Source organism: Plectropomus leopardus, chromosome 22, assembly GCF_008729295.1.
Source record: "Plectropomus leopardus isolate mb chromosome 22, YSFRI_Pleo_2.0, whole genome shotgun sequence".
Taxonomy (NCBI): Eukaryota; Metazoa; Chordata; class Actinopteri; order Perciformes; family Serranidae; genus Plectropomus; species Plectropomus leopardus.
In genome coordinates, this window is record NC_056484.1 from 9,284,703 (window position 1) to 9,310,830 (window position 26,128).

At 40.0% G+C, this 26,128-nt stretch overlaps 1 protein-coding gene across 2 annotated transcripts in view; it reads left to right on the top strand.

The window, feature by feature from the left end:
- The window catches only part of atp2b1a (ATPase plasma membrane Ca2+ transporting 1a), a 52,052-nt gene that overhangs the window by 16,755 nt on the left and 9,169 nt on the right, over positions 1 to 26,128 (top strand). For both annotated transcript variants that reach the window (XM_042511537.1, XM_042511538.1), the window contains exons 3-20: positions 7,979 to 8,176; positions 9,049 to 9,306; positions 9,476 to 9,601; positions 11,070 to 11,231; positions 12,495 to 12,533; positions 15,395 to 15,550; positions 16,514 to 16,728; positions 17,013 to 17,255; positions 17,348 to 17,589; positions 19,229 to 19,466; positions 21,070 to 21,249; positions 21,333 to 21,420; positions 21,523 to 21,629; positions 22,539 to 22,730; positions 24,010 to 24,223; positions 24,325 to 24,536; positions 24,686 to 24,793; positions 25,776 to 25,964. In XM_042511537.1, coding sequence (XP_042367471.1) covers positions 7,979 to 8,176; positions 9,049 to 9,306; positions 9,476 to 9,601; positions 11,070 to 11,231; positions 12,495 to 12,533; positions 15,395 to 15,550; positions 16,514 to 16,728; positions 17,013 to 17,255; positions 17,348 to 17,589; positions 19,229 to 19,466; positions 21,070 to 21,249; positions 21,333 to 21,420; positions 21,523 to 21,629; positions 22,539 to 22,730; positions 24,010 to 24,223; positions 24,325 to 24,536; positions 24,686 to 24,793; positions 25,776 to 25,964 — 3,167 coding nt within the window. The remainder of the gene's footprint in view (positions 1 to 7,978; positions 8,177 to 9,048; positions 9,307 to 9,475; positions 9,602 to 11,069; positions 11,232 to 12,494; positions 12,534 to 15,394; positions 15,551 to 16,513; positions 16,729 to 17,012; positions 17,256 to 17,347; positions 17,590 to 19,228; positions 19,467 to 21,069; positions 21,250 to 21,332; positions 21,421 to 21,522; positions 21,630 to 22,538; positions 22,731 to 24,009; positions 24,224 to 24,324; positions 24,537 to 24,685; positions 24,794 to 25,775; positions 25,965 to 26,128) is intronic.

The window sequence follows — 26,128 nt, forward strand, 5'->3', positions numbered from 1 at the left end:
TGTAGGATCTGTGGTTTTAGAGCCCATATGATGGAGGAAGAGCCCATTTACAAAAAAATAATTGGTTGGCACAGCTGGCAGATTTGTCAATGAGATGTCCAGAGTCAAGGGAACCATACTGCTGTATGGGGTTTGCTTATTTTTTATGACCTTGCTCGATGAGTCAAGACATCTGAGCCTCTGCTGCATCAGTTGCAACCATTCTTGTTTTTTTAATTTGTCTCTCGTGAGTTGCCCAGCTGTTTGAAAGAGCAATGCTAAATCACTGGAGTGTTGTTACAATAAAATTCCCATCCTTTTACCACATCTTCTCAGCATTGAATGTCACAGCTCAGGGTCATAGTATTGTACACCAAAGTGTACCCAGATGTCTGTGTTTTGGCTTTTTTTCTTTTGGGCACCCTAACCAGTTGATGCATTAAAGCTTAAAGGAGCCAGAGATGCTCAGCAAGATCTTTTTTCACCAAAACTAGCACAAGTATGTTTTTTTTTCTTAAACATGGGAAAACCTATGGAAAATAGGTGACTGACTGCCTTTCCATTGTCGGTAGACCAGAGCTGTGTACATGGTCCTGCAGTAGAAATGCATGCCATTCTGTGTGTGTTGGTTTTGTTTTTGGTTTTTTTTTTTTGGTATGCCACATTCAACATCACTGACAGGCCCGAAGCAGACCAGTAAACATTCGAGAACAGCATAGAGGTCAGTGAAAATGTTACGGTGGTCACTTTTTTTTTTTTATTTTAATTTTTAGCTCTGCCAACTCATTTTTGAACAATGTTCGAGAGCTCCTTGAACTGAGATGGACAAAACTTTGTGTCAGTTGTCAATGCATAGCGCTGGCAAAGGGTCTAAAATTAGCACATCCACCCAGATGTTGTATTTCTGTAACTGCCAATGTAAGCCGACTGGAGGTGGCACTGATAAATACCAGTGACATCTAAAGAGAGAACCCCAATAATGAGTCCTGAAACCCGTAAATCCATTAGCATTTCAGCAAGTCAATGGGTTTTTTGCATGTGTTTTGGGATAGAAGCCTTAAATAAGGTCTGTTGTTAACACAAGCTTAAGAGACTTTCATACTTTTGTCTTACGACATAAAATATGTCAGTATATACCCCACTTGCAAATTTTAAAGCTTTTATGTGTCATCAAAAAAAAGACAGTGGCTAAAAGAGACTACAGAACGTCATGAAGTAGAACCACGCCAAACATGGCTTTACAGCCTCTAATTTTCTTATTTTCTGCAGTGATCAAAAATCCAGTGGACTTTGTGACGAGGGCTTTGAAAGGTACCTTTTGTCGGTGTCAGGCATTGTCCTGATAAATCAAAATGGTTGATCGAATGATCAGTTCTGAAAATATTGTTGCTCAGCCTCAAGGAAGCGGGAGGGGCCGTGTGCAGAGAAGAGCAGCAGAGTGAGAGACGAGGGGGAGTCCAGGCGAGGAATAGAAGAATGTTATTTATACAAATTGCACAAATGGTAAAGAAAATGTGATCCTTTTTAACTATTCCGGCCACAGGTTGTCATAATGATCATATAGATTTTGCTGCAGTTAAATTAATTCATTTCCGTGCAGTGGCAGCTGCATCTTGGTTGCTTGGTAACTATCATTGTCTCTGTCAAAAGTGAAACTTCAAGAGCGGCCGAGAAAGTCTCACCCTCACTGGAGAGTGATTCTTAAGATATGCCGAGGAGGAAGAGAAAATGCCAACCTTCATCAGAGAATGATCATGCAGATCTGCTCCCAGCTGATGGTGAGCTCTGCTCCGCTCCGCTGCTCTGAGGGACAAACAGTAGGGGAGACTTGGGACGGTTGTAACACTGTCTTTTTCAGCGCATAACAAGCTGAAAATGTGTGTTATAGCTTTCAAATTTTGACACCAAGTGCTTTGACAGAGGCTTCAACAAATAGCAATGGTTACAACTTTTTTTGTTTTATTTTTTGTAAAAAAAATAATAATAATTATTATTATTTATAATTATTTTGGAGCCTCCTCCTAAATAATGAAAAGCTTGATTTTAATTTTGATATTAGTTTAATTTTAGCAGGTATGGAATTCTGGCCCTTGTGTAGTTAACATCACTTTTTAGACATCTTCCCAGATCTAATAAACAGAATAAACACAGAGCCGCACCACCCACAATGGCTTGAAAAATGAACCTGGCTCAGACACAATGAGGAGGGAATGATAAAGTACAGGAGGCTTAAATGTTCTGCCTTTGCTGTGAACTGTGTTCATAAAAACAAACTTAAATGCAAAGTCTACCCTATAATGGGGCCACATTTTTATTATGTTTAAAGGCTTAATTTGTATTCTGTGAACTATTTTTTGGGTTAGTTCACATTTTGGGCACTTTTGGTGTAAATTAGCATATTTTTATTTGTATTATATTTTTTAAAGCCTTTAGTATCTGAGTGGTAACTGTGGTTAATTGGCATGAATTTAATATGTTATGAAAATGATCAATTTCACTACAGCACCTACCACCACCACCACCCTATTTGGAGCCAGGAAAACCCCTGTGTCAGCTGTAATACAGGAACAAAATGATACACACCATTGTATCAATACTTTCAGCAAGTCTGACTAACTCAGCAGCATTTATTTTCTCCCAATGGTATCCTCCATTTCCTCTGCATAATGAGACTTATCAAATGGGCAAGGCCACTTTGCATCAATAGTATTGACAGTGTTCTCCTATTTTTCCCTTTCACGGTTATTCCCTGTTGATTGCTATTTTAGTGGAGTCAAATATTTGGGTTCCAGCCTATTGATCCAATCTAGTGTGGGCTGAGAGGCTTGCACAACTGGACTGCAATTCACAAAAGCGACAGGCTCTCTGTATCTATCATTGCAGACACCACACCCCCTCATTCAATGGGAAGGTTTACTCTTTGTAATTCGGGGGGGCTGGGATAGCTTGTCTTCATGTCTGAATTCAAAATGATGTGCTGAGACGAGTTTAGCCAGTGAGTGGATGTAGCATATGGCCAGACCAGGCTTCTGTTAGTTAACGAGGGGTGGTACACTGATCTACTTGTAATCTTTGGCTTGAAAGCTGTGATTTGTGAGCACAATTGGTGTGTTGTTTTTCCTCGTATTTAGTAATTAACAGTGTTTTTGGTGATTTTTGGAACCAATCAGCTGCAAATAGATGACAATTAAAACCTGATTTGTGTTTATTGTACAGCTTTGAGTAATTAATAATTGGTCCTACCCTCTGATACCAATCTTTAGTGTTTATGATGACACTTGGCCATAATTCATAGTCTAGTCTGCTTCCAGCATGGCTTGCCAGGTGCAGGGTTGTCTCATTCAGTGGTCTTCCCAGAATTCCCGAGTAGGGGGATAGTGTAACAAAAATGTTTTACCAGATTCTGTGAAATTGCATGGTATTATCCATTTAACACCATTTTGGGGGTAAAATGTTCATGCTATAGTAATGAGAGTGCAACACTGCTGTTCCATTTGCTGAGCAAAGCCCTGCTCATTAGCAATGAATCTGCTTATGTGCAACACCACACAAAATGCCCTAATCACTTGTAAATGAGAAAGAAGCATTGTGAAGTAATTCATAGAATGATTGCTAGTTGAAGTTTTTTGTTTTTTGTTTTAAAAAAAGAACCTTAAAGATTAATTTAGTATTTTATAGAAACTAGGGCTGGATACCATTAACATTTAAATGTACCAGTTCCTGTAATTCGGAACCAAATAGTATCTTTTTCTTTACTTTCTCTGTGATTACAAAAATGTAATTTTTGAACAAGCTGGAGGGGTGTGATAGTAAACTAAAATGCAGTTCAACTTCTCTAATCACACACAGAGCTAATCCTCATCTCAGTCTGTCTGTCGTCTTGTTGACACCAGTGTGTATGTGTGTCTGCTTGTCCAGCAGTGATACTAAGCCATTGCCTAAATAACAAAGGAAGGACAATCGACCACTTGCCGATACTTTTGAGGCAGATCAGTGTTACAGAGATAGATCTGGCTTGTATGAAAGCCAACAAAGCCTTCTTCGGGGGTGCTTCTGCATCCTGTCTGTAATTAAACTTGGCAGTTTTGCGGAGCTGCGTTGCTGCCCTCTGAGCACCATGGCTTCCCCCAGGTGCTTCTGCTGCCTCATGTTGTCTAAACCCAGGATTCTCACTTAGATGCTTTTCCACGTACTAAAATTGTTCACCAACTCTTTATCGTAAATCGACACTCTGTAGTGTTGATGTAATTTGATCTGTACCCTTAAAATAGGGTTGCAGCGGTCTCAGAAATGTTACCGTATCAGTTACAGTGACCCTTAAAGAAATGAAAATAAATGCTATATGATTTACAAAAACATAAAATCATTTTTTAAATGTAAGCATACATGAAACGCTTGACAGGCAGTCAAGGAGGAAAGGAGATGTACACGCGATTTTCTGTCCTGTCACAATTTTTCCTTCCAATACCGTAGATAAGCAAATGTGCACGGTATGTAAACTGTCAATTTTCATACCTGCTGCAATCCTACCTCAAAAGTGCAGAGTTTGATACCCAACCTTGATAGAAGCCAAGTAATTTCATAAAATAGAGAAGTGAAAGATGTACCTCCCTTGAAGCATTTTAGTGGCCTTATTTCTCTTCAGTGTGTCTCTCGGTGCAGTATTGTGTTGTTGGTCTACTTGATGAATGAAAGATTTTTCAAAAAGGCTTCCCCTGTGTATCACTGGCTACCTAGTGGGTACCTTTGTGCAAACACTAATAATCCAATCTTTACATGATAAAAGTGATACTATAACTAGAGCAGAAATAGGGAGACTCCCATAACCAAATTATCCTTGTTAGACTCTGATGAGCATAATATCGTATTAACATTTCCATAATACCAGAATACATTATTCCTCACCAGACGCTCCTGCTGGTGAGTGACATCATGTGGACATCATGTGAAACGCGGTGGCCGGTGATCTCGTATTACAGTTAAAGATTGAGCTAAAAAATGTTTCTGAAAACGTTTGAGGTGAGAAATATACAACTCTGTAACAGAATCTTGGTTCATATTTGCTCAGCGCTGCTTGGTTTTATCAATTGACCTTAATTTACTGAGCCGCTGTTTTCACTGCGCAGTATGTGGTGTGACACCCATTTCCTGCTTTCACTATTACAGCAGTTTGAGAGACAGAGAGAGGTGTGGGTAACTCTCTTAATTAGCTGTATACCCTTTGTCCGCTCTGTTGGCAGCACGGATGGTGGAAAATGTTTAAGTACAGCCTGTAGTTCAAGCAGCAGCCCGCGAACCGACGCAGAGAGCGGGGAGAGAGGGATATCTAGGCATTGGTTAGATGGTGGGAAGTGTACCACAGGTCATCTACAAGTACTACCCACTTTGTTTTGAATTTATCTGATTCAACTCAGCTGTTTAGAAAATGAATCTTTATAAAGTAAGCTCTTACGGAAAGTGTAAAGCACAATGTCAGTGCTCTGACTTTCATCTGTTTGTATAGAAGCTTTACATAAATGTCATGACACACTAATGTCATTCAGACAGAGTGTGTAGGTGGGAGAAATGAAAGTGGAGCGCGCTTCCACACAACGTTATCCTTCAGTCACTATCGTCATACTTGCAGTTCTTACCTTGAGTTCTAAGCTAGGGACTCATTTTCTTTTGAAGTCTGCAACAAGCAAGACAATGGTGGACTATGTGTATGAACCATAGCTCTTGAAAATGAGACTGCTTTGAAACAGTTTGTCCAGTGAAGGATTTCTTATGTACTGACAGTGAGATGGAACATCTCTACCTACACACAGTTATGTAAAGGCAGTAAAAGAGAAATTGTGACCCTATTTCATTTAATTGTGAGTCAAGTCTTACCTTGACCCCCTCACTGCTGGCTAAAATGACAGCACTGGGAGGGGTCAGCCGGGGACAAGCATCCATATTAAATGGTTAATGATTAGCTGCTTGACTTGGGACCTACTCTGGGTGCTAAAATGATGTGAGGGGCCAAGGCCAACCTATTTTCTGTTTGTGTATCCAAATGGAGGGACGACGTGTTGATCATCCTCTGTCACTTGTGTTTATTGCTCTAATACAAAGGAGAAATGTGGTGTAAAATTGAATGGGGTATTAGCTGTCAGCATGTTTTCATTAGAGGTGTAGAGAATCAAAGCGGACGGTGAGAGACAGGCAGGGAGCAGCAACAGGCAGCTATGCAGGATAAACCTCATAGCCTTTTAAATGTGCTCCGCTGGTGAGTCATCGTCATTCTTCTCACCCCCCTTTTTAGAAAAGTATGTGCTAGTGTTAGGTTGTAATGTCAATTAACAATGGAACTACTACGGGTACACAAAAGTCACGGTTTGGTGCGAGTTCGGTACAGCAGTTAAAAAACCCAAATGCATAGGGATATGTGCATTTCTGCAATAGGCAGAAATGTGTAAGACGAAAAAAATAGGCCCTGTTCTAAGTGGATTAGATCTAAATGCGTCATGCAACACAATATTTAACAGTCTGCTTAGTTGACAGAAAATGAATTAACAATTTTGATAATTGTTTAAGCTGTTTTGGACAAAATAGGTGTTCTCTGGGGATTTTTCAACATTCCCATCTATTATCTGATATTTTACATAATAATTGATTAAAATGTATTTGTGATTAACTGGCAATTAAAGTTATCTGTAGTTAAAGCCCTATGATTACTATGTAAGTGTTGCATTCTCCTATTTATAATAATGATGTCTTGATTTATTGCAAAACTATTTTTAAGAACAGCATTGGACAACAGTTATATAGAAATAAATATTAATGGCACACTTGCGAGAATTGTGGAACATTAATTAAATAGGATACCTATTCTAGTAAAAAAAATACTGACTCTAACAACGGATTAAATAATCAGTTTCAGATTTTGTATGTATGTTATGTCAGATTATAGGTCGACCCGTGCATCACTGCTACTCGCCAGTAATCAGCTGACAGATGGATTCGTAATGTCATATTTTTTGAGATGCTGTATCAAAGTTAGAGATGCCTTTATTGTGACAACATCTTTAGTCTGTGTGTGTGTGTGAATGTGTGTCTGTCTGTCCATACGTTGACTTTTCTGATCCTTTTCCCTATTAAGACACTGCTTTTCCGAGTGCAGCTTCCCTTCAGCCGACAGTAGCTCGACTCTGTATTAGTCTCAGTCCCTTGCACACTCACCCCCAGCCCCCACTCACCCCCGTTTGCCTGTCAGTAGCAGTTTCACACAGTCACTCTTCCCTGGCCCCCAGTGCTGCTCCACCTTCTTTCTGCCACACACACACGCAGCTCCATCCAGTCTACACAGCCACCCACACACAGTCCGTCGGCATGAATAGAACTGAAAAACTGTCATGCATCATCAAATGTGCGAAGGCCCTTTTGAATATATGACTGTGCCTTGAATGTGGAGGCATTTGAATGGGTGGCTGCAGAATGCTCTCTGTGCACATGGATGAATGGGTCTCAGGCCAACCAGACGTGCGATGTGTCAGAGAGATGACTCTATAACAGGACAGTAGTATACATAAGCACCTGTGAGTCGAGAGCTGATTCAACTTCACGAGTCATTGTATTTAAAAAAGACAATTTGCGGGATTAGATGTGACCTCACAGTCTTTTGCTCGCCTGAAAGAGGTGAAAATGTTTTACATGCCCACAGAATGTGTGTCATTGTTGTCCTGCATTGTCGCCTCCACAGCGTCCTGTCAGAAATGCAGATTCCGTTTGGGGATAATGTTTTTGGAGGCCCAGTGACGAGAGTATAGCTCACCAGCTTTTACTTTTTTTGAGACAAGCTCTCCTCCTGTGAACTGAAATGTCAACAGTAATGCATCCATCTGTGCTCAGATTACATGGCACATAATTAAGGCTCTCTTTTATTTGATGTGAATATTGAATTTTTGTCATCAAACATAGATTCCAAGATAGATTTAAAATGAAAGTCTTATAAACTAATTTTTCTGTCTTTCTGCAGGTCTAAGTGGACAGCCTGGAGACATCGAGAAGCGGAAAACAGTGTTTGGGGAAAATTTAATACCGCCCAAAAAGCCCAAAACTTTCTTACAGTTAGTGTGGGAGGCACTACAGGATGTCACACTGATTATCCTAGAAGTGGCAGCCATAGTTTCACTAGGCCTTTCTTTTTATAAACCTCCAGATGCCGAAAGAGAACGTAAGCAACAACACTTCATAATTTCCTGTTCTTTTCATTGATTCATGTTAATGTTAATGGATATAAGCCTGTTTAAGTTTGGGTTTTTAATTGAATATTTTGGACATGGATAACATGTTTTGTGTATTCTTGAGAATTGGGACAAACCCTGTCCAACAACAAAAAAAGAAACTTAATTTTATTTCTTTTTCCACCAAACTAATTCAATTTTGTTTGAAAATGATTCATATACATGAAATAAATAAGAATGTGTTAAAAGCCTTTAAAATCTAAAACTAATGATTCCCACTGAGAACACTGTGTTGAAAATGTACTATAATGAGGCTGTGCCCCAGATTTTTGTCAACTCCATCATTAAGAGGTCTCCACTGTCAGATGTTTTTTTTTCTGTTATATTCATTAATTTCTTTTTTTTATCTAGCTGATACAGCTAGTTTAATACTTTATTCCGTGCAACAAATATTTAACATTGCATTCATGTTTTGTACTCTAAGACATTCTGTGTACCTGACAGATTTGAAAAATTCAAGTCCTTAGCTGCAAAAAATGATTATTTAAGAAAAAAATTAAATTACTGGGAGGTTGGCCCATTACAAGGTTTTAATGCCAAGACCTGTATCTTTTAAAACATATTTTCCCAGAATAAATGAAAAGTAGAAATTGGTTTTAAAAGTAAAAAAGGTTTATCCCAATTCTCATGAATGAGTGTCAGACAAATGTCAGTCTCTTGGAGCTGCCTCATTTATGTAGTAATCATGGTGAAATCTAATGAAAATATCCTCCTCTCTTAGTGTTTTACGCTGCATTTATTTGTCTCAATTTGTGAATTTCATTGTGCTTGAGTAATTAACATTCACCCTGTCCCTCTGCAGACTGTGGAAGGGCTGCTGGTGGTGTGGAGGATGAAAATGAGTCAGAAGCGGGCTGGATCGAGGGCGCCGCCATTCTTCTGTCAGTTATCTGTGTGGTGCTGGTGACAGCGTTCAATGATTGGAGTAAGGAAAAGCAGTTTAGGGGCCTCCAGAGCCGCATTGAGCAGGAACAGAAATTTACTGTTGTCCGTGGAGGACAAGTTATCCAAATTCCCGTGGCTGAGATCGTGGTCGGCGATGTTGCACAAGTAAAATATGGTAAGACAAGATTGTCAACTGTGTAATAGAAGTCAATTGATTTAATAAAAATGTTCATTTGAAGGTGCTTTAGATTTTGAAGATTTATTGACAAATTGCACAATTTACATTTTTTGGTACACTATTGTTCCTCCAAATTAAAGTTCTGTGTTGTCGGTGTGTGTTTCAGGTGACCTTTTGCCTGCTGACGGAGTCCTCCTCCAAGGCAACGATCTGAAGATCGATGAAAGCTCACTCACAGGGGAGTCGGACCATGTCAAGAAAACACAAGAAAAAGATCCAATGCTGTTATCAGGTAACGTGAAGCCTCGACTTTATTTTTCAAAAGTTCTCTCCTTGCTGGTTGTTATCAGGAAACAGTGACAATTTTTGAAAGCGTGTTTGGTTGAAAAGACAACTTTGAATATCATTTTTCCCGCCATCTCGTTAAGAAATATTCTATAATGCTTGTAGACGTCTGCAAAACTGACTGAGCTCAGTTCATTTTAATAATACAATACACACCATCTTCAAAGCTTGGCTTTATGTGACTCCTGGCTTTATTAAAATGAAATGAGAGATAACCCTTGTGCAGTTTCATTATATCAAAAAGCAATTCATTTTTAACAGACTTATAAAATTGGTCACATGTACACAGAGGTCAATGGGGAAACTGACCCTAATCTTATTTTTAAAAATTGGATGTTTTAAAATTATAACAGTGTCAACAAAGTGAGTCCCGAGTCCCAGAGTCATACTGTCAGAGAGGTCATATGACAGCACTGTCCTGACACCTTCATCCCTAAGCTTCAAAACATTGTTTAACATTGGCATCCTGTTCTTAGGACACTTTCAGAGATACATTTCTATTTGTATTCGGTGCTGTTATAATAATGGTTTAAGCAACAAACTGAATTAAAAGAGATTTGGCGTCTCTGTCCAGCTGCTCAGTGTAATCAATTAACCGCCATCCAAAACTCCCCAGATGTAAAGCCGTAATAGGTTGAATTTTACTGTGTGGAGTCCATGTGCGTATAATCCCGTAAACACCGTCAGATAGCTCTGTTTTCACTCCATTCAGTTCCACAGAAGGAGTGTGTAGGGATTCTGGAGCAACACTTGTTTAGTTCATCTGGTTCTCTACTGGCGCACCTCCAAGAGAGAGGAGTGCACTCGGTGTGTGTTCGGTGTGCGCGCGTGTGTACACATTACTTCACCACTGCTTTTTGATTTCCCTCAGCACAGGCTGTACCCCTTCTGCCATCACTCTCAGGAATTAAAGGAAAGCATCCTCTAATTAACGGAGGGATGAGAGAACTTTTAAATGCTTTGTACTTTTCAGTCGCTCGCTCTGTCTCCACTCTCTTTTGCTAAGCAAAGCTTGTTTTCTCTTCTGTTATTTGTTTTTTCTGTATAAATCGATAAGATTTTCTTGTGTCCTGAGAGGGATGGAGAAACCCTATTGTAAAGTCTCAGATTTCAATTAATTCACTCAGACTCACAAATGGCTTTGATTAAAGGTTTTGAGGATATTTGCATCAGTGACTATTATTTATTAATTATTTTTTTAACTTTCAAGCACACCATTGTTTTTGTATTTATTGCCTCAATTTAAAAAACTGTGCATTTGTTTTCTCCTCCTTGAAGGCGTGGCTAAAGCCAAAGTATGAACAGAAACATGGTATAAGAAATCCTGGAAGCAAAGTGAATCATTTAGTCAGATACTGTACATACACTTTCCCTCCCTTATTGACTGACGTTTTATTTTCCTCCTCTGCCCAAAGGCACCCATGTAATGGAAGGCTCAGGGAAAATGGTGGTCACTGCTGTGGGTGTCAACTCTCAAACTGGAATTATCTTCACTTTACTTGGGAGCGGGGAGGAGGATGACGATGATGAAGAGGAAAAGAAAAGGGAAAAGGAGGAGAAGAAGAAACAGAGAAAAAGTGAGTATCCCTGATACTTATTTCCCTTCCTGGTTCTGTTTTTCCACATGCGTGTGCGCACATCTCAATTTTCAACCACCAGTTTTGCATCTCACATAAAGATCTTTCATTAAGTCTTTTTATAGTGAAAGCAGAAAGGGCTCAGCGTGTACATAAAAGTGTAGCTGACACAGTTGCATGCACACTAAGACCACAGTGTTGCACTGCTTAGACAAGTAAGGGTTGCCTTTATGAGAGCACAACAAGGAGAGCACAGCAGATTCAAGGTTCAGGACTGAGCTGTAGTTGTTGATTAGCCTTACAAACATTTTTTTGATTAATCCTTTAGTCTATAAATTGTTTAAAATTGTGAAAATGCCATATCTAGTTTCCCACAGCCCTCTAAAAAAACACTTGGACTGTCTTTGTTATAAAATCAAAGCAGTAGTTTACTGTTTGGCATTTTTTTTAAATCCAAGAGAACTGATATGATAATGTACATAATTTATAGTGTTTTGTCAAGTGTTTTGACAGTCATTACACATCACAATGCATAGGTTACGATTCAATATATTGCAAATTGTAAGCAAAGCAATATATTGTGATGTATTGGGAACTATTGCGCCCTTTGACTGCCTGTTTCATAAGCCTGTGTTCTTTTTGTTTATGTCTTAATGATGATGTGGAAAAGTCAAATGGCTGAAGATAGATTGCAACAATGATGACACATACGTATCCAAAAGGTCAACTTCATTGTGACATCATAATCTGAGAAAAAAACAACACTTTTTACTCATAAACCAGGAACAGAAAGGGGGATATTTGGTCAGATACTGAATTTGTGACACTAATCTTGGGTGTCCACCTTGAAATCAGTCTGTTGATGATTTTCCTGACAAGCTGATTAGTTGTTGGTCTATAAAATGTCATAAAAAGGTGAAAAATGTCAATTGTTGTTTCCCAAAGCCCAAGGTCACTTCCTCAAATATCTTGCTTCTTCCACAACCCAAATATATTCAGTTTGATGTCACAGAGAAGTTCAAAAACAAACAAACAAACAAAAAAATACAAAAAACATTTAAATTTAAGGAGTTGAAATAAGAGAAAAACTATTTTTTTGCTTTTTTAAAATTACTTAAATGTATTAATTGGTTGGTGATTAATTTAGTAGTTGACAACTTGTTTAATCTAATACATATAATTTTCCAATAGTGGTTTAATATTTCAGTTACTGTGTATTGCCCAGCAGTTGTTTTACTGACTTCGTGGTGTATTTTTCCACAGACAAGAAGCAGGATGGATCTGTGGAAAATCGTAAGAAAGGTAAGTTACTTTCCCACACACACACACACACACACACACTCACACACAGACACACACACTCACTCACACACACATAACTGTATATAACTGGCCCTACAGTTTAGCAGCCCCTACCTTGTATATATTAGCCTTTAGCCTTATCAGTGTCTTCCTCCCCATTCAGAAGCATAGCTGCATGGGCATAATATAGGTGAAAGCCTCATTTGTTAAAGAGTTGGCTGCAGTGGTTTGATGAAAGAAACAAGGAGATGCATACTTCTGCACGTCCCCACGTCAGTTTACACTTGGTACTGACTGTTCTTGCCCATCCATTGTAGTGTCTGGCCCTCCCTTCTGTCTCTATCTCCTCTTTTCTCGTCCTTCCCTGGCACATTGCGCTTTGAGCAGCAGGTGCTACTGAATCCAGTTATAGCGATTAGTGATGAGGAGATTAAAGCCATGCAACAATTCTGGGGCCAGAACATCTGCTTTCCCACCCATCTCTCTCTCCGACTCTCCCTCAGGCCCCCACAATTTGATTTCTATTGATGTCCCAATCCCGACTATTCAGAGTCAAGCTGCCTCGGCGAAGACTTGCACAATTTCAGACCAACAACAATGATAATGAGGCTGTTTAGCAGTAACTCAGCCAGCTAGCCAGGCTTGTAGTCCTGCTGGGACACTATGATCAGTTGTGCTTGGGTCTGTGACCACAACCCTGGCGCTAGTCCCTGGTGCACAGATTCCCTCTGCCTGCCAGGAATCAACAGTAATCCTTTAGACTGAGATTACACAGGCCATGTAAGAGCAGAACAAGCCGCAGTCCGCAGCAGCTGCAGTTAATGCCCCTCCTCTTCCTGCAACATACATTCACACAAAACACCATGCTACTGTCCACACTGTAGTAAACAGAGCTTTAAGCATTGGCAAATTGCTCATGGGCTGCATATGCTTACAAAAGAGTGCAGAAATCACACAAGAAACCATATAGGAGTAAAAATGAGAGAAATGGAAAAATGGTCCTGTAGCAGCAGTGGTAGCGCCAGAGCCCGGCAGAGCTAATGATTTTGTCATGTTGAGTGACACGACGGTGACCAGCCCCTGCTGGCCCGCCGGCTGCCTCTCCTCTCTCCTTTGCCATTAGAGGCTTTGCGTTTCCAAGGTTACCTGGTTAGACGTGGGTTTTGGGATTCCTGTCAGTTCTGCACACGAGAGGGAGGGGGGGCTCCAGAGGGATGTTGAGGAAGAGATGAAAAAGATTTATGGGAATTTAACTGGCAACAACTGCTGCGGTCGCTGTCGAAAGAGGAGGCGATTCCTCAAACGGATCCCAGTGCTGCTAGCCAGTTAACCTGTTCTTTAAATCTCTAGGTGGGAGTATGGTAATTACACTTCCAAATCTTGCAGCTAATTACTGTGCAGTCAGATCACTGCAAACATAATTACAGTGACATTTCCCAAGTTCCATGGCTAAAAGGGAAGCAAAGATGTCCATGCTTTACTTTTGAGTGATGTAACATCTTTCACTCTTGGAAGTCATTTTTCATTTCATCTGTTATCTTGAGATGTAATGCTTTGCTATGTTATACTTTAAATATTTCCGTGATATAGTCTGTTATAGTCTTGCTGTTCTGAAGCAACTTGCTGTGACTTATTACCTGTTAAATCAGACAATCAAATAACTTTCAAATCAAATCTAGTCTAGACCTGTCGGTGATCATCTTGTTTTTCTCAAAGGGAAACTAAGGTTTTTTATTTTATTTTAAAGTGACTGATGAAGACAACTGTTGAAACTGCTCCAGCATTGAGGAAGCTGCAGCAGCAAAACAGGCTGCAGTGTAATCCCTGCGGGCAAATGTGCATCTTTAGTTTAAGTCCACTCATAGTGTGTGTTTTTCCACCCACAGACTCAAGTTGTGATTCTGAGTGTCTTGACAACATTTCGGAAAGAAGCTTTCAGAAAAATGAAATGTCTCTCCTTCTGAAATCTCGCGAGAGGTGACTAGTTGCTGGAAAAATAACAGTGGAAATGTTAGAGTTGGAGAGAGGAGCACCAGGAAAGATTTTTGATGTCTTGGCTGAGTGTTTTGCTCGACAATAATGAAAGACTGCTGGATTTCAGAATGATGCTTCACCTTTAGTGTGACTTGGTTACAAACAATAACAGACAGACAATATTAGCAATAGGTAAAGAAAAACATACAATTTTTCTGTAGGATCATTTCCATAATGTTGCCAGTCACTCATAACAATCTGAAAATGTCAGTTGCTACAATGAGGACCTTTAAGTGGACATTTTTGTCAAAATTGCCCTTGAGGATTACTGCAGCCTGTTGTGCCACTTGTAGCTGCAGTGATCTGTATCAGTACTGGACCAATTTCAAATACTGTTGTCTCCATTAGTCACTTAAACACAAACACATGGAAAAAAGGCTTCAGGTTTTAAAATACCAACATTTCCATTTAACACAACCATAACAGGGAATAAAGGAATTTAAAATATTACAGGCTATGTAGTTTTCTCACTTCTGTTATTTCACCACATGGAGATAATTCATTCACTGGTGTGAGAGCAAATTTTTTTATTTCAGTTTTGCAAATGTAAGCAAATAGGCTAATCTGTGGTGCCTGATTAAAGACTGCAGCTCTTGTGTGTTCTTTGGGTTACGCTGATTTGTTACAACTGGTAGACTTGTTTGCTGCTCACTCCATAAATCCTTGAATTTGTTTGAACATGAAGATACTGAACACAGTATTGCATTTTGTGAGAATCAAATTGTGTTCAGTAAATTTGTGTGTTCCACTAACATGTAAAGGCCAATACTTAAATTCTAAGTGTGTGGTCGTTTCATGTAACACCTTCATCTTTTTCTTTTCTGCAGCTAAAGCACAGGACGGTGCTGCGATGGAAATGCAGCCACTGAACAGTGATGAGGGAGGTGACGCAGAGGAGAAGAAGAAAGCCAACCTGCCAAAGAAAGAGAAGTCTGTTCTCCAGGGCAAACTGACCAAACTAGCTGTACAGATTGGCAAAGCAGGTGAGTTGGACAAAAACATGTGACACTGCTTAATGCTAAGTGCTTCTATTTTTGTATCTGCTCATTCACGGCCATTTCATTGTCTACATCTTCACCTTTCTGAATGCTTTCTGTTCAGAACTACTGTCATATAAGTAACAATGTTCAGAGTTTGCACATGGTGCTTAAAGTGCTTGAATTTTATGAGGAAAAATACCGGAAAACTTTGGAAGAAGCCCCTTTTTAGAAGAAACAGTGCTTAAAATGTCCTTTAAATTCAAATAAACCACATAATGTGTTTTTATGCTGACCAAAGTTTTGTTTATCAAAACATTATAACTAAATTGCTTAGAATCAGAAGTCGTTAAGCTCCTTCTTTCCTAAAATTATAATATGTAACTGTGTCAACCATGGCGCACTGCCCCTCTCCTTTCCTCCGCAACTTTATGATGTCCCTCATAGTTTATTTGTACTTCGCTCCACTCTTAAAACTCTGGCAAAACTAGTACGCCTATGTTGGCATGGCTAAGAGCTGGCTTTTTTGTTTCCATGATTTGATTTTCTCTCTTTTCAGCAGTGCGCCGCTATAATAGCTGAAAACTGAAAGCAAAATTTAGGTTCTGGCTGGCATCAATTCCTTGTGCTACTTCCAGGTTGTTCTGTGATGTTCAAATGTTTTTTTAAGGGTTTTATAAACTTATGCCTAGAATTATTTTTTGATTAGCCTTTTTGGTTTCAGTCGGGACACTTTAGTGTGGGGCACTGCGTAGCTCACCTGGCCAAGGCGAAGAATTAACTGTAAACATTTGGGGAAAGTTGTCCCCAACCCAGTGTGACTTATTTGGGTTCATATGTTTTGTTCTTCAATTAGTGACTTTAAATAAGTCTGAAAATAAATTTGCTTTAAGCCGTAAATGATATCCATATGCTTGATTGATAACCCTCTTTTCTTCCTTTTCTCTCTCATGCTCTCATCCCCCTCAGGATTGGTTATGTCAGCCATCACTGTCATCATCCTGGTGGTGCTTTTTGTAGTGGACACCTTCTGGATCCAGAATCTGCCCTGGGTCAAGGACTGCACACCCATTTACATTCAGTTCTTTGTGAAATTCTTCATCATTGGTGTTACTGTTCTAGTAGTGGCTGTTCCTGAGGGCCTGCCTCTTGCTGTCACGATCTCCCTGGCATACTCCGTTAAGGTAAATTCTCCTTTGCTGACCAGCTTTAACTTTAGCCCATTAAAACTATCAGGCTAGCCTATTAAGACAAGGGGAGCTGAGTAACTGATACCCAAAAGCTAGGCAATGATCCCATATGCTGAAGTTTATCCACTCAAGGAAGTATTAATTTCAATGTTGTAGCCCTAACACACATTTCAGTGAAATTTTTATCCTGCACAAACAGTATACTGTTACATTTCTGCATAGTCATGCTGAATTTCGTTGTGTTTATTCATTTGATATACTGTTTTCTCTTTCTACAGAAAATGATGAAAGACAACAATCTGGTACGGCACTTGGATGCCTGTGAAACTATGGGCAACGCCACCGCCATCTGCTCTGACAAGACTGGTACGCTCACCATGAACCGCATGACTGTGGTGCAAGCCTACATTGCTGAAAAACACTTCAAGAAGGTCCCAGAACCAGAGAACATCCCCTCCTCCACCTTAGACATGCTGATTCTGGGCATCGCAGTCAATTGCGCCTACACTACAAAGATCATGGTAAGCCTGAGAAAAGCATTGTGCCTCTAAAATACACTATGAATATTGCTTTTCCTGTCTCATCCTTACTCTCGTCTCTCCTTTTCCTTCAGCCTCCAGAGAAAGAAGGGGGCCTGCCAAGGCAGGTGGGCAACAAGACCGAATGTGCCTTGCTTGGCTTTGCTAAAGACCTGAAGCGCGACTACCAAGTTATACGAAATGAGATCCCTGAAGAGAAATTGTACAAAGTTTACACCTTCAACTCAGTCCGCAAGTCTATGAGCACTGTGTTGAAGTTGGCTGATGGCAGCTACCGCATGTTCAGCAAAGGGGCCTCAGAAATTCTCCTGAAAAAGTAAGTAAACTGCTTTCATGTTTTTTTTTATATTGCACGGTGTCGTCTATGCAGGGCTTGACATTAAGGCTTGTTGGCTTGTCTGGGAAAAAGCACTGCAGTCACGAGCAACATGCAGTGGTGGCTGATCTGCTCCATAATGAGCTTTATGCCTTTGCTGTGATAGTTTTATACACGAGATAGACAGTAGCTAAAGAAGAGGCACTGAGGACACCAGCACTTCTATGAAAAAATTAGGGATTTTCAACTAGAAGCGCTTGGAGTGGCCGCATAAAAATCGCGGGTGCTCTGGAAAAAAATGACGGGTGCAGAGCTTTTTCTCTTGGTGGCTGCATTCAGCTACATATGATATCTCCTCATTGGTGCCCAAGTTTTCCATAAAGTAGGAACTACACTCGGTTCAAACATTTTTCCTATAGAAGGCTTCATTTAGACTTCACAAGCCAACGAAGTGCCAGAGAAAGCACCGAACAAAACAGCTATGCTACAAACACAGCTAACTGGAGAGGGAGGAGAGCTAGCTCAGAGACGGTAAGTGCTGTTACTGACAGTGGCAGTGAGCAGCACCTGTCAGGCACCCATCACATAGCTGCCGAGCTGAGCGGCACCACTATGGCACTTTGTCAGCATTTGAGAGACACCTCCCTCAACCTGCTGTCAGCTAGGAGAGAATTGTGCATGTTAGGTTTTGTAAAAAAAAAAAAAAAAGTTAAACAGAATTTGTTTGTCATTGTTATAGGCATTTGTTCAATTACTATTATTTTTTGTTCCTTTTCATGTCAAAACAGGTGAAATTGTAACCTTGATGGTCCAAAAAAAATGTAAGGCTGCTGACCTGCTGTGACAACAAACCATGCACACTCCTCTCCTCATTGACAGCAAAATGTGAAAGTTACATGCAGCCACATATACCAAAGTCATACATTGAATTACATATTTGTTTACACAGCTGGCATGCTTTCAGCTGTATGTTCGTTTGAATTCTGTTTGGCATACAAACAAAAATTGTAAGTTATTGACAAGTAACTTTTGTGCCTGGATAAGTGAAAGGTGAATTTACTTGTCTGAAAAACAAGTGCAAGTAAATGCACTTACAAGTTAATGTCGAGCCCTGGTTTATGTTTATATTCGTGTTTCACTCAGAATTTCACACTGAAGGGAAGAAGTCTGATCAGTTCTTACCACGTAAATTATTCTACTCAATGAAAGGTTATTTTGTAGATTTTTTCACTTTTTCCAGCTGGCCAGACTTTGCAGTAAATGATATGTGTAATGGCTTAAGCAGCTAAGAAGTTCAAGTGCGTCCCACCCAAGCCCCTTACTTTGCGACTTAAAAACAGGCGCTAAGAAAATGAGCCGGTAACAACTCTGTAAGCCTCTTAACCAAGCAGGCTTCTTTTAACCCACAGAAGGCTTAGTGTGACTTCTCACTACTGCAGCTCACCATTCAAATGCTTTGTCTTCTACCCTGCCCTTAAGTCTTTATCTTATCTAAAATATTTTCTCCATCTTCTCCTCCTTCATCCATATATCTCAACTATATCTGTCTTAATGTGTGTCTTCCTCTGGATATTCCCCTCTTTCTTTTTGCCCTCTCCTCTACACTTGCATATTAATATGTTCTCTTTTCACCTCCCAGGTGCTACAAAATCCTGACAGCAAACGGTGAGTCTAAGGTGTTTCGCCCTCGGGACCGAGACGACATGGTTAAGAAAGTGATCGAGCCCATGGCCTCAGAGGGCCTGAGGACCATCTGCCTTGGGTACAGAGATTTCCCCGCCACTGAGGGAGAGCCTGACTGGGACAATGAAAATGATATACTCTCTGGACTGACCTGCATCAGTGTGGTTGGCATTGAGGACCCTGTGAGGCCCGAGGTTAGTAGCTACTTGTGTCAGAACGCACGTCAGCATGAGGTTATATCACAATTATTTAAGTTCAAACAGGTGCAGAGAACTTAATTTCGTAGACTATACTCAGTAGTATATAATCATAGGAACAGTTCACAATGCAAATACAACTTGCTTGTAGGGACATCAGGATATTTGCTGCTAAGAAGACTTTTTGGTGCTGCCCAAAGAGATTTCAGCCAGCACCAAATTCATAAGAATTTAGAATAAAAATCAGCTACTAAAATCCTCTCCAAATTTAATTAATATTTTATTGTTTTATGGCAGATTATCGAACAACTGTTGAATAAGCAGAACATAAACTAAATGAGACCTCTCTAAGTTCCAGCAGTCAACTCCTGCCCACAGCAGCCAACTTTTGCACATACAGCCGGCTCTGGATAAACCAGCCTAACTGCCCGAATGCTCTGCTGTAAAGTTAGTGCTAATGGGAGTGAGGAGTTTCTGTGGTTTGAAATGAAATATGAAAGATGAACTGTTTGTCCTTGAGAAAATTCTCTTTCACAGTAGGTGCATATATAACAGTCAACTGAGACTTGTAGAATATTGCAGAATTTATACAAAAAAAAAAACAAAGACATGGACGGGCATTCTTATTCAGGTAAATAAAGGCTGTTTTTATTCTGGTAAAAAACTTAAAAATGCTGAAATAGAAAAGGTAAATGAACTAGAACTCATTAAGTGCCTTTTTAGTCCTTTAATGATGCATCTCACAGCTTTTTCAGCTGCACAATCTGCTCTGTCAGCTCGATGTTATTTGTTAGTATCTGCTGCCCTAAGGATCACGTTATGTTGTACATGTTGTTTGTACATGTTGTATGAAATGTCTGAGAGCGTTTATACCTGATCTGAAGAGCAGGCCATCATAGCCTTTGGCATCAAAGGCGGCATGAAAAACCAGCCGTCATAGCTGTTGCAAACAGTGACAGAAACAGTTGTGTCAAGAATGATAAAAGAGCTTAAAAGACATCTTCAAACCCTGGCTCCTCTCTCACCTTTGCACAGCTGGCCAATCACGGCATCACCATCCGACAAGCACTTCTGAAGAAGCATACTGGCAGCTTTAATGGGTTCGCTTGCGCTCCACTGGGCTGCTGAGCACCCAGACTCTCTGAGTAAAGCAAGAAAATTGAATGACAGGAGATGCTGCATCAGCCATTTCTGAAACTGAGGAGTGGCTCCACTCAGATACTGAACCAATACAGGAGTTATGGTATTGAGGCTTTTGAGGGAGTGGTTCAACAGTGAGACAACTAAATGGATGTTTGAGATAGAACTGAGTCAGTAGATAGCTCGATAATCCCCTTCTTTCATTTATTTTGGCTTTTTGCCATTTGGTGCTGGGCAGGTAGCATACACTCAGCTTGTTCTCTGAAATAACTACCTGTGGTTTGGTGAGACTCCATCATACAGTCTTTTATAAATCTAAACCTGAACAGTGAGATAAAAGCTGCATGGAGCTGCAGTTTCATGAATGACCATTTCACAAAACCTGAACTTTAATTTAAATATTCCCAGTGATATGCAAAACACGCATTTCCTCATACATTGTGTTTCCGCTTTCCCTCAGGTCCCAGACGCCATCAGGAAATGCCAGCGTGCTGGTATCACAGTGCGGATGGTCACTGGGGACAACATCAACACAGCTCGAGCCATTGCCACAAAGTGCGGCATCCTCCAGCCAGGAGATGACTTCATCTGCCTCGAGGGCAAAGAGTTCAACCGAAGGATACGCAATGAAAAAGGAGAGGTGGGCCGCAGCAAAATACTGAATCTCAGAGACCGTTGGAAATGTATTATGGGATTCTATTAGAGTTTTGTTTCATTTTCTAGATTGAACAAGAACGCATTGACAAGATCTGGCCCAAACTACGAGTACTGGCTCGCTCCTCCCCCACAGACAAACACACTTTAGTGAAAGGTACCTTTGTTAATCCCGTGTTAGTATAAACCCTGATGGATAGTCATTTATTGTTTAGGACTTCAAAGTTTCATTTTGAATATTCGTGTTTTACTTTTCTAGGTATTATTGACAGCACAGTGCTGGAACAAAGACAAGTAGTAGCAGTAACAGGAGACGGTACCAATGATGGTCCTGCCTTGAAGAAAGCAGATGTTGGCTTTGCCATGGTGAGTTTTCTTTGTGTTTGCGATCTTTAATTACACTAGAGGTCTAGGAAATGGTGCGGACCTGACCAAAACAATAATTTTACAGTAAGACTAGGTCTGTTTATCTCCTGATTTGACATTATTGTGATACTTGGGTGTCAGTTGGATATGTATCATGGGTATTGTGATTTGTTATAATGATTATTGTCATTTCCATTTACCTTTTTAACACTGCTCCATGGGAAAAAAGATAAATTATTTACATCTAGAGACAATATAACATTAGACACTGCACATCACAAATCAGTCTTTCTGACTTGTATATCAGCAGCATCATGAACTCCATAGAAGAGTGGTAAATAAAATTAAAACTGTTTTAATGGTCTTATTTTTAACAATTTTATTTCAGTTAAGCACTTTGTGACCTTCCTCAGTTAAAGACGCTGTATTAAATTAACTATATTTATGATAATGTATATTATATGTACAATAGAATAAAAAGTTTTAAGTAAAACTAAAACTGCTACATTAAGCTGTCCCTGCTCATCAAGCTTGCAGTGTTTCATTTTGGGGTTTTTTTATTTTTTTATGGGCTGGGCTAGCTGAATTCGAGAAGCTGACAGTCTGTGTCCTCTGCCATTGTGTGCTTTCTCGCTTCAGATTTGTTTTTCTTGATACAGATATTACAACAGGTTACTCATAGATTACCACCATAAAAGCGGCAACTTATTTTCTCTTCTGCATTTGAATTATTTCAATTCAGGCATTGGAAATGTAATTTAAAAAGTTGTGAAAAGACACATTGCCATACTTTTATAAATCTATTTTTCCCATCCCTTCGTAATACTGGTGATTTAGAAACATGAGAAATGTAAATGTTGTGATCACATTTTAGCATATTCTTGATCATTATACTTTTTTCGCCTCCAGGGTATTGCCGGCACAGATGTCGCCAAGGAGGCATCTGACATCATCCTGACTGACGATAATTTCTCCAGCATTGTTAAGGCTGTCATGTGGGGACGCAACGTTTACGACAGCATCTCCAAATTCCTCCAGTTTCAACTGACTGTCAATGTGGTGGCTGTCATCGTAGCATTCACAGGAGCCTGCATCACACAGGTTAGCAACAATGAACTCGGTTTACATTAAAAAAACAGGCACCAGTTTGAAGAATTTAACTGTGAAAGGTTTTGCCCACTAGGTCACACTTTGACTCAACAGACTTAAATAAATCTTAAATAAATGAAGTTTTCAGTTCAAAAGCTTGTTATAAAGAACTTAAACTAAATTTAAAAAATAACTATATATACAGAGAGAGAACTGTGAATCTTGAAACTGTCTGTATTTAATTTCTTAAGAAGCATATTTATTGAATCATGCATTAGAAATTCTAAGCACCTGTGAAATGATTTTTTAATTTCTGTCTTTTTTAATTGCCATGAACTGTGCTTTGCAGCACGATTCATTGATTTAAGTGTCTTCTTTTGTCTCTCTGCCAAAATAATGCATATCTACCTAAATATTCAATATATTTCTCAGACCTAGCTCCTTTTATACCTGCAACCTTGAATTTGTCTGAGCATTACTTGAAGGAGCTATATGTGAGAACGCAAATGTTAAAATCAGTTGGATCAGACATAAAATGAACTTTATCCTGCCAGCTCCCAAGGACAAAGTCCATGTTATGTCCAATTTAGCCCATGTGTGAATAGAGCAGGTCATTGTCCGGAGAATACACAGCGAGCAAGTGAGTGTGTAGATGACGTTTCTATCATGCGGCTTGGAAAAAATTGACAGCAAACAAACATGCGAGGGTGAGGAGGAAGCATCATTAACACAAAGACTGCAACAAAAATATCATAGTGGAGAGACAACAAGATTTGGAATTTTCTTTTAGTCAGGGCCAAAGCCGAAATTGTCAGACAAATTCAAGGAACAGCTAAACACTCGGTTTTAATGACCAAATATCAAAATGGTTACGGGGTCACCCTGGGATGCATCGATATTTTCTAACTTGAATTTGTTCATGCTCTGCGAACAGATTTAGAATTACCTCAGACCATGCATACGCACAAATTACAAAGGTCTGGCTGTCTTAGGAAATGTGAACACACACCTGTTAAGAATGATTAAGGTAAGAACAAAAACAGCTGGTGCGCATGTGTCATGAATCCCACAGTAGTTTTGCGGGTGCGCGTATTCTATGTGCAGAGTATGAATGTTTCTACGCACATACTAGTAAATGAGGCCCATTGTCTGGAGTTCATATGAGAAAACGGCAAGTGATAGACGGGAAGTGTTATTTTCATTCCTCACTCTTTCCCCCTCTTCTCAGCCTAATTCAGTGCCTCTCTCTTTCTCTCTCTCTCTCTCTCTCTCTCTCTCTCTCTGCCTCCAGGACTCTCCACTGAAAGCAGTCCAGATGTTATGGGTCAACCTCATCATGGACACCTTTGCTTCACTCGCCCTCGCCACAGAGCCCCCTACAGAAGCCCTGCTGCTACGGAAGCCATATGGCCGCAACAAGCCTCTCATCTCCCGCACCATGATGAAGAACATCCTGGGTCAGGGAGTTTTCCAGCTAATCATCATCTTCACTCTGCTCTTTGCCGGTAAGAAGCCACACTGGGCGTAGTTGGCGTGTACACAGAGCTAATGGACTTATTGTGCGTCCTCGGTTTATTTGAACACTTCTCCCTCACTACTCCTGCAGGAGAGAAATTGTTTGACATTGACAGCGGCAGGAATGCACCCCTCCACGCCCCGCCTTCAGAACACTACACCATTGTCTTCAATACCTTTGTACTGATGCAGCTTTTCAACGAGATTAATGCCCGAAAGATCCACGGGGAAAGGAATGTCTTTGAAGGGATCTTCAACAATCTTATCTTCTGTAGTATTGTCTTTGGTACCTTCGTCATCCAGGTAAAGTAGACTGGAGACTTCAGTGGCTAGATTTTTGTGAATGTGCTTAGGAAAAAAAGATGGTCAGTCTCAAGAGACTTGCAACCTGCAAATGTTTAATCTTAAAGTTTGGTCTCTAATTATCTCCTTCTCTCTTCCTGCTCCTTTAGATCATCATCGTGCAGTTCGGAGGGAAGCCATTCAGCTGCGTGGCTCTGACCATCGACCAGTGGCTATGGTGCACTTTCTTAGGCTTCGGCTCTTTAATATGGGGACAGGTATGATGTGACCATACTGCTGAGCTTCACCTTCAAGTAGGCAGAGACAGATATATGGAATGACACTGCCCCCTTGTGTTGGAGCTGGCATAGTGGGAGCAAGAAGGTGTTATTTATCAGTTTTTTTCTACAGCTATAAAGATAATGGTAAACTCACCAATTCAAAATTAATATTAAATCAAATTATAATTAATGAGGTGGTATAGTTGTACTGCTCAGTACATAGCCTCAGTTAGATTTTTATGAAGAAATCTGAATTTGTGACAATGTTATGGAACATTAAAGAGTTCCCACAGTCATGGAAAACCTAGAAAAGTCATGGAATTTCACAATCTCTTTTTCCAGGCCTTGAGAAGTTATAGAATTTGTAAAAAAAAAAAAAAAAAAATTGGAAAGTTTTGGAAAAGTCATGGAATTTTGTTTTGTATAATGAAATTAATTGTTATGGAAATCCTCAGCAGTTAACTCGCCATGAAGTAACTTAAGAAATTTATTTTCTATAAATTAGCTGTTGACATACTGTAGCTCTAATATGCGTTGATGGGGGCTGCACAATATGTAGTTCAGCAATAAAATAAAAATCAAGGAAATGACCTGGGGAAAAAAAAGCTATAATGAATTATTGATTAAATAAATATGTAAGTAGAATAATTACTCTTCTGGACATTTTTATCTTCAGCTTTTTTTTTTTGTAATTTGGATTTGCAGGACCTGTCTTGCCAAGTTGCTCATTTCCTACTTCCTGTTTTCAAAAGAAATCAAACCCGTTTGCTCAGGTGCCAAAGGTCTTAAGTGCTTGTGAGAAGCACCTGAGCGCAGCAAAAGACAACTGATACTGAGCCAGGTTTCAGAGGGTCAGTGTCCCAGATGTAAACCCAGAAACGTGTCTTGGTCTGCCGTAATGAAATGCCACTTCTCCTCGCTGAAGAGTGTGATATTATCATATGTTTGCGCCGCTCATGTAAATCCTGATGTCTTCCAGGTTATTTCTACGATACCTACCAGCCGCTTAAAATTCTTGAAAACGGCGGGCCACGGCACCCAGAAAGAAGAGATACCAGATGAGGAGCTGGAGGAGCTGGACGACATGGACGAGATCGACCATGCTGAACGGGAGCTCCGCCGAGGCCAGATCCTCTGGTTCCGAGGCCTCAACCGCATCCAGACTCAGGTAACAATCCATAGACCGTCCTGCACAACACCGCACCCAACGACAAGGGAAACTAAAGCCATAAACCCTTTAACTGTCTATTGCTCTTCCAGCTTAAAATCTATGTTTTGTTCCTTCTCTCGGCATTCTTAAAGAATGGCTTGTTCCCTAAAAACAAATTTTCC